General features: G+C 39.7%; 1 protein-coding gene across 4 annotated transcripts in view; it reads left to right on the top strand.

Moving 5' to 3' along the window:
- PBLD (phenazine biosynthesis like protein domain containing) overlaps positions 1-17385 on the top strand; it is a 43699-nt gene that overhangs the window by 1604 nt on the left and 24710 nt on the right. For all 4 annotated transcript variants that reach the window (XM_084997157.1, XM_084997156.1, XM_021073529.2 and 1 more), the window contains exon 2: positions 15871-16016. In XM_084997157.1, coding sequence (XP_084853283.1) covers positions 15933-16016 — 84 coding nt within the window. In that variant the 5' untranslated portion in view covers positions 15871-15932. The remainder of the gene's footprint in view (positions 1-15870; positions 16017-17385) is intronic.

Raw genomic sequence — 17385 nt, 5'->3', positions numbered from 1 at the left:
GGGGGGGAGGTGAAAGAGAAAAAGATAGCTTTATTGCTTTGCCAGGCAAAAGAGGGTCACAGCAGGCTAATGTCCTAAAGACTATGCCCCCCCAATAATAATTATTATCTCCATTTTACAGCTGGTATATTTGATTTCTAGAGAAATTTTAACATTTCTAGTAGCAGAAGCGAGGATTTAAACCCAAATGGGTTTTTGTTTTGGGTTTTTTTTTTTTTTTCCTGCTCCACTTGTAGCATGCAGAAGTTCCCCTGGCCAAGAATTGAACCCAGGCCACATAATTGACCCAAGCTGCTGCAGTGACAACACCAGATGCTTAACCGGATGCACCACAGGAGAACTGCTGAACCCAAGTGTTGTTTTAACTCCAGGGACTAGGATCTTAAAGCACAATGGGCTTATCTAGGGATAGACATCATTTTGGGGAAATTGAGGTAACTTCTCCTAACACTGGAGTTAGGAGACCTGCAGTTAATAGTTTACTGGCTGGAGACTTTTGAACAGGCCTGAAACTTTGTATCTTGGTATCACTGACACTGTGAGACACCCATCCCATTTCTTTTTTTTTTTTTTTTCTTTTTGTCTTTTCTTTTTAAAATAATTGCTGTATTAGTAAGACTCCAAGCTCCCACTTCTGAGGAGTTCTTCCCTGGATTCAAATTACTTCACTACTTTATCCTTTCAGTCTTTAAGCCTGAATTGGTAGATGGAATTCTGTAATCCCTTTCACCCCTTGCCTGAATTCAAACAATCTATTTACTGCCTGATTGAGTTTGGCATTCTTTCCAAATACTTTTTATGGTTTTGGGCTACAATCCTAAAATCATTCTAATGACTTTTCGCCACCAAACTCAGTGTTTTCTTTGGGGTGTTCTTTTTTTTGTGTGTGTGACAATTTCTTTGTATTGAGCATGCTGCTGTTTGCCAATGTGAATTCTCGAGAAGGACTTGAAATAAGCATGTGCATTCCTTTTGCTTTTTTGTTATTGCAGCAAGTAAGTTTTGAGTAAAAAAAAGTATATTACATCATTATATATAGGGATAAACCTAATTTTTGTTTGGCTTCCTGTTTATTTTTCTAAGAAAAAAAAAAGTTCATCAACTATTCCCATTTGTTAGTTGAGTCCTCTAAGTCTTGGTGAGATTGGCTCACTACTGCTCCTGTGATCCCTACAGAATTGTTTCCAGATTGGTCTCTTTGGAACTGTTTCCATAGAGATGGTTAGAACCAAGGACTCCCAGCTGCTTTTTTTTTTTTCCCCCCTCATTTGTCTTCCTTTCAGTCATTTCAGTGCTTTCCTATTAGTATAGAGATCAGAGGAACCCTGGAGAGGATCCTGTTAGGGGCCATAATAAGAGAAAAGATGAAAAAGGAGAAGGAAATAGAAGCACCCACACCACCCAGAGTAAAACAAGACTGTGAACACATGATCTTGTGTTACACCGTCAGGATGAAGAGAAAGGAAAATTCCATGCAGAGCCTGAAAGAGAAAGAGAAATGGAAAGATATTGTATGCTTCTGTGGTAGGGAAGGCAGGTTAACTAAAATTTGGTTAAGACAGTTGTTCATATACCCCCAGTGGCATTCTGAAATAACATAAAAACTGGATGGTCATAATTTCTTTGTCAATAGGAGAAGCAGATAAGCTAAAAAGGTAACCCACAGATAAGTTTCTGGAGTGTGTCTACTTAACATAGTGAGGGCCTTTTAAACACTAAATTTATTTTACTGAGAAGTTTTGGGAAATGCTTGTTCTTTGATTTATATCATATGTCTCCCTCCTCTCTCTCTCTAGATATATATACTGTTTTTACAAAGCAGTAATCTCCATCATAATTCAAAATTATTTCTCAAGACAAGGCTTAATTACACAGTTTACATTCTTAATACTTTTTGTCTCTTCAAGTCACCTTAGTGATTGCTCATTCTGAGATTAGGGAAACCAAAAGGTCCCATCCAATTTGAATAATTATACACCAAGTAAACAAATTGCTACTTAAAAGGAAGAAAGCACCTGGCACACTTTCTCTAATTTTTGAAAATAATTAAAAGTGTTGGAACTTCTTCCTGTCCCAGTGGATTGCCATGAAGAACAGGCTATAAAAGATAGCTGGCCTCTGGAGTTCCCGTCAGGGTGCAGTGGAAATGAATCCGACTAGGAACCATGAGGTTTCAGGTTTGATCCCTGGCTTCCCTCAGTGGATTAAGGATCTGAGGTTGCCATGAGCTGTGGTGTAGCTCGCAGACTCAGCTCGGATCTTGCATAGCTGTGGCTCTGGTGTAGGCTGGCAGCTGTAGCTCGGATTAGACCTCTAGGCTGGGAACCTCCATGTGCCACAGGTGTGGCCCTAAAAAGCAAAAAAAAAAAAAAAAAAAAAAAAAAAGATAGCTATTTAAGGAATTTAAATCAAATTATTGTACTGTTGCAGTTCCCATGGTGGTGCAGAGGAAACAAATCCGACTAGGAACCTTGAGGTTGTGGGTTCAATCCCTGGCCTCGATCAGTGGGTTAAGGATCCAGCATTGCTGTGAGCTGTGGTGTAGGTCACAGACCTGGCTCAGAGCCTGAGTTGCTGTGGCTGTGGCGTAGGCTGGCAGCTAGCTGTAGCTCCAATTGGACCCCTAGCCTGGGAATCTCCATACGCCGGGGGTGCAGCCCTCAAAAAGACAGAAAAAAAAAAGAAATTATTTTACTGTTTTAAATGTGTTATAAGCACATTGATAACTTAGAAAACAGTACAGATAATAGAGTAACAGACTATTTTCCCTCACTGCACACATGATTTTAAGTTTCTGAGTGGTAGATAAAAATACAGGTTTCATTATATATGTGTACGAATAATGATGGTCATACTGGGGGTGGAGTCACTTATATAATTTTCAAAGTTCTCTTGTGGCAAAGCAGGTTAAGGATCTGGCAGTGCTATAGCTGTGGTGCAGTTTGCAACTGTGAAACGGGTTTAATCTCTGGCCCAGGAACTTCCACATGCTATGAGCGAGGCCAAAAAGAAAAAGAAGAAAATCTATGATGAAACTTAAAATTGTTTTCATAATCAGGGAGTCGGTCAAGCCTAGGTTCCAATACATAGTGACACTTAACTACCAGCTCTTTGATTTTGAGGCAGTTCACTTTTCTGAACCTCAGTTTCTTAGTCTCTAAAATGGGTTCTTAGGTTGTTATTTAAGGTAGAGATTAGTATTTGAAATAATAATTCCAGTCCCATTCAATCTCATGTCTGTTTGTTGTGTTGTTAATAAATGTAGTTCCTTCCTGTTAAACTAATTTTGGAGGTGGGGGCACTCCTATGGCACTCTTAGGTTCCTGGGCCAGGGATAAAACCCATGCCATAGCGGCAGTCTGAGCCACAGCAGTGACAATACCAAATCCTTAACCTGCTGAGCCACCAGGGAACTCCCAAGCTAGTTTTAGTAGTGACTTTTTTTTTTTTTCTTTTTCTTTTTAGGGCCGCACCTGCAGCATATGGAAATTCCCAGGCTAGGGGTCAAATCAGAGCTATAGCTGCCGGCCTATACCACAGTCACAGCAACTTGGGATCCAGGCCGTGTCTGCGACCTACACCACAGCTCATAGTGAGGACAGGGATTGAACCTGCATCCTAATGGATACTAGTGAGATTCGTTTCCACTGTGCCACAGTGGGAACTCCTAATAGTAAAATTAATAGAATTTTTTTTAAGTACAATGTCCCAAGCACTATGTTTAGGGGGCAAAAAACTTTTCAGAGAAATCTGTCAAATCATATGAATGCCAAGTATTATCCTGGAAAGAATAAATAATATTTCACGTGTACTATACTGCCGTTTTTCTGGTATAGGCGGATGTGGTTGCTATTGATAAGATGAATATTGATTACTGAATTGCTAGCAGTTCAGTATACGTTTCAGTTCACAAAAAATAAAGCAGGGGAGTTCCCGTTGTGGCTCAGCAGTTAACGAATCTGACTAGCATCCATAAGGATGCAGGTTCGATCCCTGGCCTTGCTCAGTGGGTTAATGATCCAGCTTTGCTGTGAGCTGTGATGTAGGTGGTGGACGCAGGTCGGATCCTGCATTGCGATGGCTGTGGTGTAGGCCAGCAGCTACAGCTCCAATTCAGCCCCTAGCCTGGGAGCCTCCGTATGCCACAGGTGCGGCCCTAAAAAGCAAAAAATAAAAAAATTAAAAAAAAATTAAGTACATACAGAATTCCTGTACTGGTGCAGTGGAAACAAACCTAACTAGTTTCCATGAGGATGTGGGTTCAATCCCTGGCCCCACTCAGTGGCTTAAGGATCTGGTGTTGCTGTGAGCTACAGTGTTGGTTGCTGACATGGCTGGGATCCTGTGTTGCTGTGACTGCGGAGTAGGCCAGCAGCTGCAGCTCCAATTCAACTCCTAGCCGGGGAACTTACATATGCCACAGGTGTGGCCCTAAAAAGCAATAATAATAATAATAAAGTACATAAAGTGAAGCTGTCTCAGACTTTAAGAGGCATGTGGATGCATTCCATTAAATAGATAAATTATACAAAACTATAGTTTTGTATAAAACTATAGTTAATGATCAGATAGAATAAGCAGCGAGTGTTTTGGGGAACATAGAATTAGATCATTAGCACCAGCTAGGGCTTCAGGGCACGCTCTCTGAAGGAGATAATGCCTGAGGTAAAAGTTGGAGGATGGAGTTCCTATTGTGGTTCAGTGGGTTAAAAAACTGACTAGTATCATGATGTGGCGTTGCTGTGGCTGTGGCATAGGCTGACAGCTGCAGCTTGGATTGAACTCCTAGCCTGGGAATGCCACAGGTGCAGCCCTAAAAAGAAAAAAATAAAATTTTAAAAAATATGTATTTCTTGTAAGTATACATTTCTAAGGATAAATAAGAACAATGGAAGGATACATATAGAGAATGCTACAAGGTTTTAAGAGTTATTTTGTTTGCCTATTCATGAGATTATAATAAATCATAACATTTTCAAAAAACACTATTTTCCACCATTGCTAAAGTTAAATTCAAGTAATGTTATGTAGTGGGATAGTATTTTTCTCTAAAGAATCTGTAGATCCAGTTTTCTATTTCAAGCTAGAGCAAGACTCTTAACAGTGCTTTACAATAAGATTGATAAGTCAAAAATTCAAAATTTAAAATATAAACAGGTTGGAATTCCCTGCTGACCTAGAGGTTAAGAATCTAGTGTTATTGCTGTGGCTTGGGTTCAGTCCTTGGCCCAGGAATTTCTGTATGCTGCAGATACAGCCAAAAAAAATTATCTATCTTATATATATACACACATGCATATACACACACACATTCGTTTAGTCAAATATAGCTGCTTCATAGAGCAGTAGAAAAAACCTAACCAATTTTTGGCATATGCTAGGGGTTTTACCACTACAAAGTTCTGAATCATGCTTTTCTTACTTAGAAAGAATCATAGCACCAGTTTATAATCTTTTTTTCTGGAGTCTGCTCTAACCTCCTGAACTTCTTAGGGGGCAAAAATGTGGGTCTTATTTTCAAAAGTCAAAGTTCTTTTGTTTTTGTTTTTAAATTTGGTTGGTAAATGGTAGGTTATCATGATAAGATGAAAACTGTAAACTTGAACAGAAAAGTGAAAAATTTCCAAAACGGGTGTATTTAAACATAATTGTCATTAAGGAAATCAGAAATAGTCTATAATATTTTAACAAAGACTGTTTTAGAGCTTGTATTAAGTCTAGGAAATATGAATGGAAGTAAACTCAAAGTAGTGGAGTGCTATTTATATATATATGTATAAAATCTTAGTAGCTACATAAAACTTAATTTTAGATTTTCTTCTAAATTTTGATTTAAAACTTATTTTACTTGTACTTTGTAGTTCTTTTTTTTTTTTTTTTTTTTTTTTTTTGGCCTAAACTGGGGCAAAGGTCCTGGGCCAGGTATTGAATCTGAGCTGCAGGTGCAACCTATGCTGCAGCTAGAGCAACTCCTATACTTTGTAGTTATTTTTTGTACTCATTTTCTTTTCACCAGCAAGTAAAGCAGATAGTGTTCATGGAATTTCTGAATGCCAGTAAGTACTCTATTACTAAGCATTTACACTTTCAAAGAACTAAACTGGCATTTATTAATGAGAAGCTTTGTTTTGGAGCAGCAGTTCTAACTAAAGCCAAGTGGGCTCTTTTATGCTATTAGCTACGGAATAACAGGAATAAACTTTCTGTTGTCTGTAACTGCAGGAGATTGTAAACAAAGACTGTTACTGAGGGACAAATAAGCATCAGTGTTCCCAGGCACACCCATGGGCAGGTTTAATGACTAAGCCATTTGAACAAGGGAGGTTTATGATTTCCCTACATTTGCATGGTAAATGGAACCAAGATTAGAATTCAGAGAGGTAGGTGTCTACTGTGTTCCCCAAAACAAACCTGATCATCCTCTGGGGAAGGTAGTGGGACAGGATATTGTCAAATAGGATTTTTAGTTTTTTTCTATATCATTTTATTGTTTATTAAAAGATTTAATATATATTCATATATTGATTAAAAACTAAAATAAACTTAAAAATTTAAAAAGATATGAATGGTTGTGAAATCATATGAATTTAGATTTATGAGCTCATACCCTTTGTGGGTAATTGATATTTATTTATTTATTTATTTATTTGCTTTTAGGGCTGCACCTGAGTCATATGGCGGTTCCCCCGGCTAGGGGTAGAATTGGAGCTGTAGCTGCCAGCCTACACCACAGCTAACGGCAATGCCAGATCCTTAACCCACTGAGCAAGGCCAGAGATTGAACCCACATCCTTATAGATACTAGTTGGGTTCATTATCTCTGAGCCACAACGGGAACTCCCTGATTTCTTTTTCTTTTTATTATTATTAATTTTTTTCTGTCTTTTTGTCTTTTCCAGGGCCACACCTACAGCATATGGAGGTTCCCAGGCTAGGGGTTTAATTGGAGCTGTAGCTGCAGGCCTACGCCAGAGCTACGTTCTGCAACCTACTCCACAGCTCATGGCAACTCTGGATCCTTAACCCACTGAGTGAGGCCAGGGATTGAACCCGCAACCTCATGGTTCCTAGTTGGATTCATTAACCACTGAGCCACGACGGGAACTCCTGGTTTCTTTTTAAAAGCATGTATGCTTGGCATATGGAAGGGCATATAAATCTACTCTAGGGATCAAAATGGAATGTGAGTGAAACTAGAGAAGGATAATTTAAATTATTTAGATCATTTGAAAACCCCCCTGCTGGACAACTACACAGAGCCCTGCCTAATAACTGCACCTCAGGACCAGCCATTAGGTTGACCAGGATACCAAAATGCGTGCAAGCCCATTTTACTGGTTAAAGAAAGGCAGGTTGCTCAAACTTCTGCCTCAAATTTTCCCTCAGCAATTTAGGGGGAGGTTAAAGCTGCCTTCTCCTTATAGAATTGAGACCAACTTTTTAAGGAGATTTTAAGATTTTAATTATAAGGAGAAAGAGAGTAAAAGAAACATCTTCAAAAGTAAATTCTAGATTAGATTCTCAGGGTAGTGGGGTATGGTTCATTCATGAGACTCTTTCCTCTCCCTGGGTGCCTAGCTTTGGAGCCTTCCTGACACAGAATAGCTCTTAAACTGAACTTTGGATTTCTGAACCCACAAAGACAAAGAACAAATCATGAACATTAGCTCCAGAAGGTCCTTTTAACCTTATCTCCATTCCCTCCTATCCTCTTCCCCCATATATTTCCATATCCAATTGCTTGCCCTGGGATTAATCCGTGCACTCTGCCCACAATGCCTATTTCCACTTTATACAGCTGTTGGACATTTGCTTTGTTTCTGGACCCACTCAAATGTCACCTTATCTCTTGAGCTCCCTCTGTTTCCTGGACAGAATTATTGCTCTCTGTGTTCCTAAACATTTTATCTATACCTTTTTCTTTTATATTTTATAATTTTTACATCAGTCTCCTCACCAGCTGAGAATTCCTTGACAAAGTTAATGACCTTTTCATCATTTTACCCCTCAAAATCTAGCATGTGCCTGGGGTTTAGGAAATACAAGTCATTTTTTTAATTGTGCAAAACGTTTAAGTTTTTTAATGTTTTTTATTTTTTCCATTATAGCTGGTTTACAGTGTTCTATCAGTTTTCTACTGTACAGCAAAGTATACACGACTTTTTTTTTCTTTTTTTTTTTGTCTTTTTGCTATTTCTTGGGCCGCTCCTGCGGCATATGGAGGTTCCTAGGCTAGGGGTCTAATCGGAGCTGTGGCCGCCAGCCTATGCCAGAGCCACAGCAACGCAGGATCCGAGCCGTGTCTGCAACGACAGCTCACGGCAACGCCGGATCCTTAACCCACTGAGCAAGGGCAGGGACCGAACCCACAACCTCATGGTTCCTAGTTGGATTCGTTAACCACTGTGCCACGACGGGAACTCCTTTTTTTTTTTCTTTTTTTTTTTTTTTTTTGTCTTTTGTCCTTTTAGGGCTGCACCCTCGGCATATGGAGGTTCCCAGGCTAGGGACTGAATAGGAGCTGTTGCTGCTGGCCTATGTCGGAGCCATAGCAATGACAGATCCAAGCCGTGTCTTAGACCTACACCACAGCTCACGGCAACACCAGATCCTTAACCCAGTGAGCAAGGCCAGGGATCGATCCGGCAACCTCATGGTTCCTAGTCGGATTCATTTCCGCTGCACCATGATGGAAACTCCTACCACATCTTCTTCTTTTTTTTTTTTTTTTTTTGTCTTTTTGTTGTTGTTGTTGTTGCTATTTCTTGGGCCGCTCCCGGGGCATATGGAGGTTCCCAAGGCTAGGGGTTGAATCGGAGCTGTAGCCACCGGCCTGCACCAGAGCCACAGCAATGCAGGATCCGAGCCGCGTCTGCAACCTACACCACAGCTCACGGCAACGCCGGATCGTTAACCCACTGAGCAAGGGCAGGGACCGAACCCGCAACCTCATGGTTCCTAGTCGGATTCGTTAACCACTGCGCCACGACGGGAACTCCCTACCACATCTTCTTAATCCATTCATCTGTTGATGGACATTTAGGTTGTTTCCATGTCTTGGCTATTGTGAATAGTGCTGCAGTGAACATGTGGGTGTGTGTATCTTTTTCAAGGAAAGTTTTGTCTGAATATATGCCCAAGAGTTTCGGATAGCTCGGTCATATGAGAGTTCTCTAGTTTTCTGAGGTACCTCCATGCTGTTTTCCATAGTGCTTGTACCAATTTACATTCCCACCAACAGTATGGGAGGGTCCCCTTTTCTCTACACTCTCCAGAATTTGTTATTTGTTGACTTGTTCATGATGGCCACTCTGATCCTTGTGAGGTGGCACCTCATAGTAGTTTTGATTTGTGGGAAGTACACAGTCATTTTTGAAAATTAAATTGTTAATTGTTAATGTGAATCCTACCGTAATCATAATCTATCACCATAGAGCACAAACAGGGATATTAATTAAATGAATAAAAAATACTTCCGGGAGTTCCCATTGTGGCTCAGCAGAAATGAACTGACTCGTATCCACGAGGATATGGATTCCACCCCTGGCCTCGCTCAGTGGGTTAAGGATCTGGAGTTGCCACAAGCTGTGGTGTACATTGCAGACTGCAGCTCAGATCCATTGTTGCTGTGGCTGTGGCGAAGGCCAGTAGCTGAAGCTCTGATTTGACCCCTAGCCTGGGAACTTCTATATGCCCCGCCTGCGGCCCTAAAACAAACTTGCCCAAGATCATATATCTAGGCAATGCCTTTTGACCAAGAATAAAAATTAAAATTATAAAATAAGAAATGGACATAACATTGTAAATCAACTCTAATAAAAAAAGAGAAAAGAAAAAAATTATAAAATATATTTTTAGGAAGATTTTTTTTTTTTTTTTTTGTCTTTTTGTCTTTTTTGTTGTTGCTGCTATTTCTTGGGCCACTCCCGCGGCATATGGAGGTTCCCAGGCTAGGGGTTGAATCGGAGCTGTAGCCACCGGCCTACGCCAGAGCCACAGCAACGCCGGATCGTTATCTGATTATTTCAGATCCGAGCCGCGTCTGCAACCTACACTACAGCTCACGGCAACGCCGGATCGTTAACCCACTGAGCAAGGCCAGGGACCGAACCCGCAACCTCATGGTTCCTAGTCGGATTCGTTAACCACTGCGCCACGACGGGAACTCCGGAAGATATTTTTTATACATTTATGGTGTTAGAAACTTCATGTTCTTTTTGTAGTGTGATTCTCCAAGTGCAACATCAGCATCGATTGGGAACTCGTTAGAAATGTAAATTCTTGGGCCCCATCTCAGACTTACGAAATCAAAAATTCTGGGCATGGAGTCCAGCAGTTGGTTTCAGCAAGTCCCCACAGATGATTCTGATGCATGCTAAAGTCTGAGAACCACTATTGTAGAACAAATAAAAATGCTTAAGAAAATTCCACATTTTACCAAGAACTCTTTTTACTTAATCAGAAATAAATGTGGCTCAGTTTCCACACATAAGGTAATACAATTATTTAGTGTTTCTTTTCTTTTCTTTTCGACATGCCCCTGGCATATGGAAATTCCTGGGTCAGGGACTGAATCTGAGCTGCAGCTTCAACCTACACTATAGCTGTGGCAACACTGGATCCTTAAGCCATTGTACCACAGCAAGAACTCCTATTTAGTATATCTTGTAGCAGGGTCCTTTCTATTACTGAGTGTCAGCAAATTCTAAGAGAATTTTTAAGCTCTGAGTTTTCATTTCAAAGATGGTCTAAAGTATTTTAACACTTAAGAAGACAGAATTTCTCTATGCAGTGATAGTTTACAGTGTCGTGGAACTAAGATTTTAGTTCCTTAATTAAGAGCTTCTCAAATTCTGGCCCTTGGATATATTTTAAGGAATGGTGGTTAAAAACATGGACTCTGGAGTTAGACTATTTGGGTTCAAATTTGGGCATTGCCTAGATATGTGATTTTGGGCAAGTTACTTAAAATTTCTGAGCCTCTGTTTATTCATCTGTAAAATGGAGATTATAAATAAGCGTCTATTTCATGGGGGTGTTCTGAGGATTAAATGCTCTTAGAACCATGTCTAGCACATCATAAGCACTCAGGGAGTATTACCTATTATTACTGTTATTGGAAATTTGTGCAGCAGTTAGGATTTTGCAGGGCCACAAGTAACACAATATTGGTTTGTATTTGTTTCCTATTGCTGCTATAACAACTTATCACAAATTTAGTGAGTAACAATAATGTAAATTTATTATTTCATAATTCTAGAGGTCACAGGTCCAAGATAGATCTCAATGGTCCCACTGTGGTGCAGTGGGTTCAGGATCTAGCATTGCTACAGCTGTGGGTCGGATTTGATCCCTGACCTGGGAACTTCCATATGTCATGGGTACGAGCACTAGAATAGAATAGAAGAGAGTAGAGTAGAGTAGAGTAGAATAGAATAGAATAGAATAATAGAATAAAACCCCAGAGTCCATGTTTTTAACCACCATTAATCCTATATGCAATTTTAATTCCCTTCTGCTGTGCAACATAACATATTCACAGGTTCTTGGAATTAGGATGTGGACATCTTATGCTACTTTGGCCATTATTTTGGCTACCATGTGGACTGACAATAGTTTGAATCTTAAGGATTTATTGTTTATGTAGGAAGTATAAAAGTAGGAGGGTCTAATGTTTATTTAGCAGATTAACTATATCATAAAGAACTTATATTTCTTCTCTACCTAACTGGTTAGCTTTTCATCTTCATATTTGTCACCTCCTGGTCAAAAGGTGATTGTGGGGAGTTTCCGTCGTGGCACAGTGGTTAACGAATCCTACTAGGAACCATGAGGTTTCGGGTTCGGTCCCTGCCCTTGCTCAGTGGGTTAAGGATCCACCGTTGCCGTGAGCTGTGGTGTAGGTTGCAGATGCGGCTCGGATCCCGCGTTGCTGTGGCTCTGGCGTAGGCTGGTGGCTACTGCTCCGATTAGACCCCTAGCCTGGGAATCTGCATATGCTGCGGGAGTGGCCTAAGAAATAGCAAAAAGACCAAAAAAAAAAAAAAAAAGGTGATTGTTGCATTTCCAGGCATCAGTAACATGTCCATTTAGGAAAAAGAGGAGGTCTGACCCTTTCTGTTCTGGCCCTTTTGTCAGAAAGCAAAAAATTTTCCCTAGAATCAATCTTGCTCTAATTGGGTCCTATGACCATCTCTAGCTGGAAGAGGAAGCATCTGGCAAAGGATCATGAGATCATTCTGACTGACTTAGACCCTTTATGATACATTAACGGGGCTGGGCACACTGCTTTCCCAAACAAAATCAGAGTTATTTTAGGAAAAGGGAAGTGCAAGTGTGTTGGGAGGAGATGAAGTAGAGAGGGGTAGTTGTTAAACAGGCAAATGACATTGGATATTAGAGTCTTTGAGATTTTTTCCCTTTAATGTTTTCATTTGAGAAGCAATTCAGTATTTCTAGAAGCCTGATAAAGTACTTAGTTGTAGAATTGTATTTTTCTGTACCAAATTAGAGCAAGAAAACTTGAGAACACTGTTTGAAGAAACATTTTAAAAACTTGCACATGTAATTTATTATCGTGATAGAAAAGGTAGTCTTTTCTATATGTTTCTTCATCTGATTGAATGTGTAGCTGATGGCTGGAACCAATGAGGTTGTAGTTTAAATGAGGGTACAAACTATCTCTTTGTGGCACACCTATGATTTCTGTGTCAGTTCTATTAAATTTATGAATACTGTGCTCATTATCAGAAATTTAATTTGTTTCTGGTCTCTATTTAAATTTTCTAAAATAACAGAGGCAATCTATTTCCAAATAATTGCATAAACAAACTGCAATGTTCTGTCAATAACAGTACTGCTACTGAAACTAAAATGTTGGCTGGCAGATGTTGCCATGTTGAGAAGCCCTATGTATTTGCCAGTCACTGTTTGAAAGTTCAGTTGAGATGCATGCTTAGTATATTATTTACTTAATTCAGTAAACATTTATTGTATGCCAGGCACTGTTCTAGGAACTGAGATTTTAGTAGTAAAGAAAAATAAGAAGAGGTTCTGACTTTATGTTCTTTGCAGTTTGGTTAGAATAATCGAAGAAACACAAAGGAAAACTCAAAGGTTTTTGTTTTTTGTTTTTAGTTTTTTTGCTTTTAGGGCCACACCTGTGGCATAGGGAGTTCCCAGGCTAGGGATCTAATCCTAGCTGTAGCCACCTGCCTACGCCAGAGCCACAGCAATGCCAGACTGAGTCCTGTCTGCAACCTACACCGCAGCTCACAGCAACACCAGATCCTTAACCCAGTGAGTGAGGCCAGGGATCAAACCCAAGACCTCATGGATACTAGTTGGATTCGTTAACCACTGAGCCATGACGAGAACTCCCTCAAAGTATTTTTTTTTATCTAACAGATTAGCAGTGGTGGGACATTCTCACATGCTAAGTTGATACACTCCTAAAGATAAATTTATCTGTATGTGTAAGATAAAATTAAGATGTCTGCACACTTTGATCTAGGGATTTGACTTTTTGGGAATCTATTGTAATTAAAAAATCAGAAATGCAGACCAAGATTTATAGTCGGTAAGTTTGGTCACAACATTATCTTTTTTTAAAAAACTTTTTAGGGCCATACCTACAGCATATGCAAGTTCCCAGGCTAGGGGTTGAATAGGAGCTGTAGCTGCCAGCCTATGCCACAGCCACACCAGATCTGAGCCATGTCTTAGATCTACACCACAGCTTGTGACAACACTGGATCCCCAACCCACTGAGCAAGGCAAGGGATTGAACCGAGTCCTCATGGATACTATTTGGGTTCATTACTGCTGAGCCACAGTGGGAATGCCTACATTATAAGTGAAAAGTTAGAAATAAATATTCACCAAAGGGAAAAATGGTTAAATAATTTATAGCACATCCATGAACCTATTGTAAATCTATTTAAATGATTTTTTTTAAGAATTATGAAGCATTTGTACTCATATTATACTGTTAAAAAAGTAAAAATTGGAGTTCCCAATTCATGGTTCAGTGGTAACAAACCCAACTAATATCCATGAGGTTGTGGGTTCAATCCCTGGCCTCGCTCAGTGGGTTTAGGATCTTGCGTTGTTGTGAGCAGTGATGTAGGTCACAGACATGGCTCAGATTCCAAGTTGCTGTGGCTGAGGCTGTGGCATAGGCTGGCAGCTACAGCTCTAATTTGACCCTTAGCTTGGGAACTTCCACATGCCATGGGTACAGCCCTAAAAAAAATAAAATAAAAATAAAAATAAAATAAAACAAAAAGGTATAAGTTGTGATTAAAGGGAGTTCCTGTTTTGGCTCACTGGGTTACGAACCTGACTAGTATGCATGTTAGGATAGGTTAATTTCTTTTAGATTTAAACAAAGCACCCCCTAATTCACTGAATCTTTTTGAAGTCTGTAACTTTGGGAGAGAGGAATCTTCCATGCCTATAAAAAAAATCCAGGCTTTCTAGTAGAGCAAAGAAGACACCCAGAATATTCACAGGATTTATCTCTGGGAAATGAAAATATGGGAGACACCCCACTCCCTGCTTTTCTGTATTTTATGGTTTTCAGTAAAGAGGAGGTATTATTCTTATAGTGAAAAGGTTTACTTTAACAAATTTATGTCATGAGCTCAAAAAACTTTCTACTGCAGATTTGTAAAATAACACCAACAAATTAAAGCACGAGGTTCCTTTGACTATGTTAAGTCCCCCCCCCCAAAAAAAAATTTATTGCTGATTTGCATGGTTATGGGTCACTTTTTGATTTTCCACGGTTTTCTTTTTTTATAATGGGCATCTTTTTTAAAATTAGAAAAAATGGTTTGTTTGTTTTTTTTTTTTTTTTGTCTTTTTAGAGCCACACCCAAGGCACACAGAAGTTCCTAGGCCAGGGGTTGAATTGGAGCAGGAGTTGCCAGCCCACACCCCAGCCACAGTAATGCCAAACCCGAGCTTCGTCTGCAACCTACACCACAGCTCATGGCAACACCTGATCCTCAACCCACTCAGCCAGGCTAGGGATCAAATCCATGTCCCTATGAACATTAGTCAGGTTCTTAACCTGCCGAGCCACAACGGGAACTCCAAAAAATGTATTCTTTTAAAAAGGCATGAGTTCCTGTTGTGGCTTGGTGGCTTAAGAACCCAACATAGTATCCATGATGATGTGCATTCAATTCCTGGCCTTGTTCATTGGGTTGAGGATCCTGTGTTGCCACAATCTGCAGCATAGGTCGCAGAAGCAGCTCAGATCTGGCATTGCTGTGGCATAGGTATTGTGTACTCTGACATAGCTGCAGCTCCAATTCAACCCCTAGCCTGGAAACTTCCATATGCCGCAGGTTTGGGGTTAAAAAGGTGGGGTGCATATATTCTTTGGGAAACCTTAAGCAACATATATATATGTCCCCTTGGAAGTTTCATGCACTTCTTTAAAAATATAGCCTAAGTGGAGTTCCTGCTGTGGTGTAATGGGATCAGTGGTGTCTTGGAAGCACTGGGATGCAGGTTCCATTCCAGGCCTGAAACAGTGGGTTAAGGGTTCAGCACTGCTGCAACTGCATCTTAGGTCACAACTGTGGGGCAGCAAAAAAAATGTAGATAAATAGATAGGTAGATAGCCTAAGATAGTTTTGGCTCTTTTAAGAATATGATTCTGTTGTTAAGTATATGTACAATATGAAAAGAAAATATTCATCTACTATTTTAAAACAAATTCAATTTAGAGGTTTAAAATTAATCAGAGGATCACTTATTTTTAATTGTGGGTAAGTTAGAATAATTGCTTGACTTTGTACCTAGGAAATGCTGGTTGCTTATGTACATCAAGTAAAACATTAACTTTATTTTTTGCAGCAACAAGAAGGAAAGCAGGCTATCAGAAATTTTGAGAACTTGCAGAAGTGCTTACAAGGAAAATGAAGCTCCCTATTTTCATAGCAGATGCATTCACAGCAAAAGCATTTCGTGGGAATCCTGCTGCTGTTTGCCTCCTAGAAAATGTAAGTAGTATTTGAAGTGCAGTGCCTGAAATTCTAGATTTCTGTAGAACCAAGTATTTCTTAAAAAAAAAAAAATTCACCTGGTTTGTTTACCTCTTTGATTGTGTTCTTTGTCAGATGATATCAGCAATGTGCATGTCTGCAAGTTAATTTTGACCAGATTATATTATGAGACTGCTTACACCTAAATGCTTAGATCTAGAGAAATGAAGATTCACGAAAAGAAGAATTAGATCCAATTTTAAAAAAAGTCAAAGTCCCTTCTAATCATTGTGTTTTCATTTAGTTAGCACCAAATGTGGAGCAGAATGAAATTGGATGAGTTTCATGTGACTGGACATGGCTGATACTGTATTTTTCATAAAAGATTCTAGCTGGATATTTTTAACCTTACCTGTGGTTCAGACAATTAGAAATTATTCTCAAAGTCAAGAAAACATTTTGCAATGAAGTGATTTAATAGAAAGATAGAAGGAATTAAACTCTAACCTAGGGAGAATTCAGTTTACTGCAAGTCTCATTTTTAAAATGGCCCTTTGATTAGGTAAATATTAACAGAATAGTTAATTATTCCTTGACCTTAGCTGCTTTGTGTTATTACCTGGGTGTTGGGAAACAAGTCAAGGTACCCTTCCACTCAGAGCAGTTAGTACAAGGGTAGATTATCTGAGAATTCCTTCAGAAACAAGAGTGAGCAATTGAAGATCCTAAATAAGTCTTACTAAGTTAGGGCTTTCGAGTGCAGTGACTGTCAAGCTGGCTGCACATTAAAATTACTCGAGATGCTTTAAAAATTCCTGTACCCAGGCTGCATCCTGGTGAATCACAACAGAATCTCTGGAGATGGGTTTGTTTTCTAAAGCTCCACTGTTTTAAAATTGTATTTTTTTCTTTTTACAGCCATACCTGCAGCACATGGAAGTTCCTGGGCTTGGGGTCCTGCATCTGTGCTCTACACCACGGCTTGTGGCAATGCTGGATCCTTAACCCACTGAGTGAGGCTGACAGGGTTCAAACTGACAGTATGTCGGATTCTTAACCCCCTGAGCCACAACGGGAACTCCAAAGCTCCACTGTTTTTTAAAGCAGCACTGTTTTTTTAAAGCTCCGCTAGTGATTCTAGGGTGAACCAAGATCGAGACTGGCTGAAGTTGAGCTGAGACAGGTGAATATTGTTAATGGAGTCCTTGGTATACTTATTTGGTTCCTCAGCTGGAGCAGCAAAATGGTCCAGGGTCAAGGGTCCGTATCTTACCTTCATGACGCATTCATTATGCAGCCTTGCAGCTGGCATTTTCCAACTACAAAATGCAGAAAGTAATAAAGGTAATAGGCTTTAACAAGTAACACCAGAGCTTGGCAGTGTTAG

Source organism: Sus scrofa, chromosome 14, assembly GCF_054392235.1.
Source record: "Sus scrofa isolate SSC_HxYL_T2T_F1_AM1 chromosome 14, Sscrofa_HxYL_maternal_Yorkshire_Landrace_v2.0, whole genome shotgun sequence".
NCBI lineage: Eukaryota > Metazoa > Chordata > Mammalia > Artiodactyla > Suidae > Sus > Sus scrofa.
Note: the sequence above shows the minus strand (reverse complement) of the source record. Positions and strands in the feature narration are given on the sequence as shown.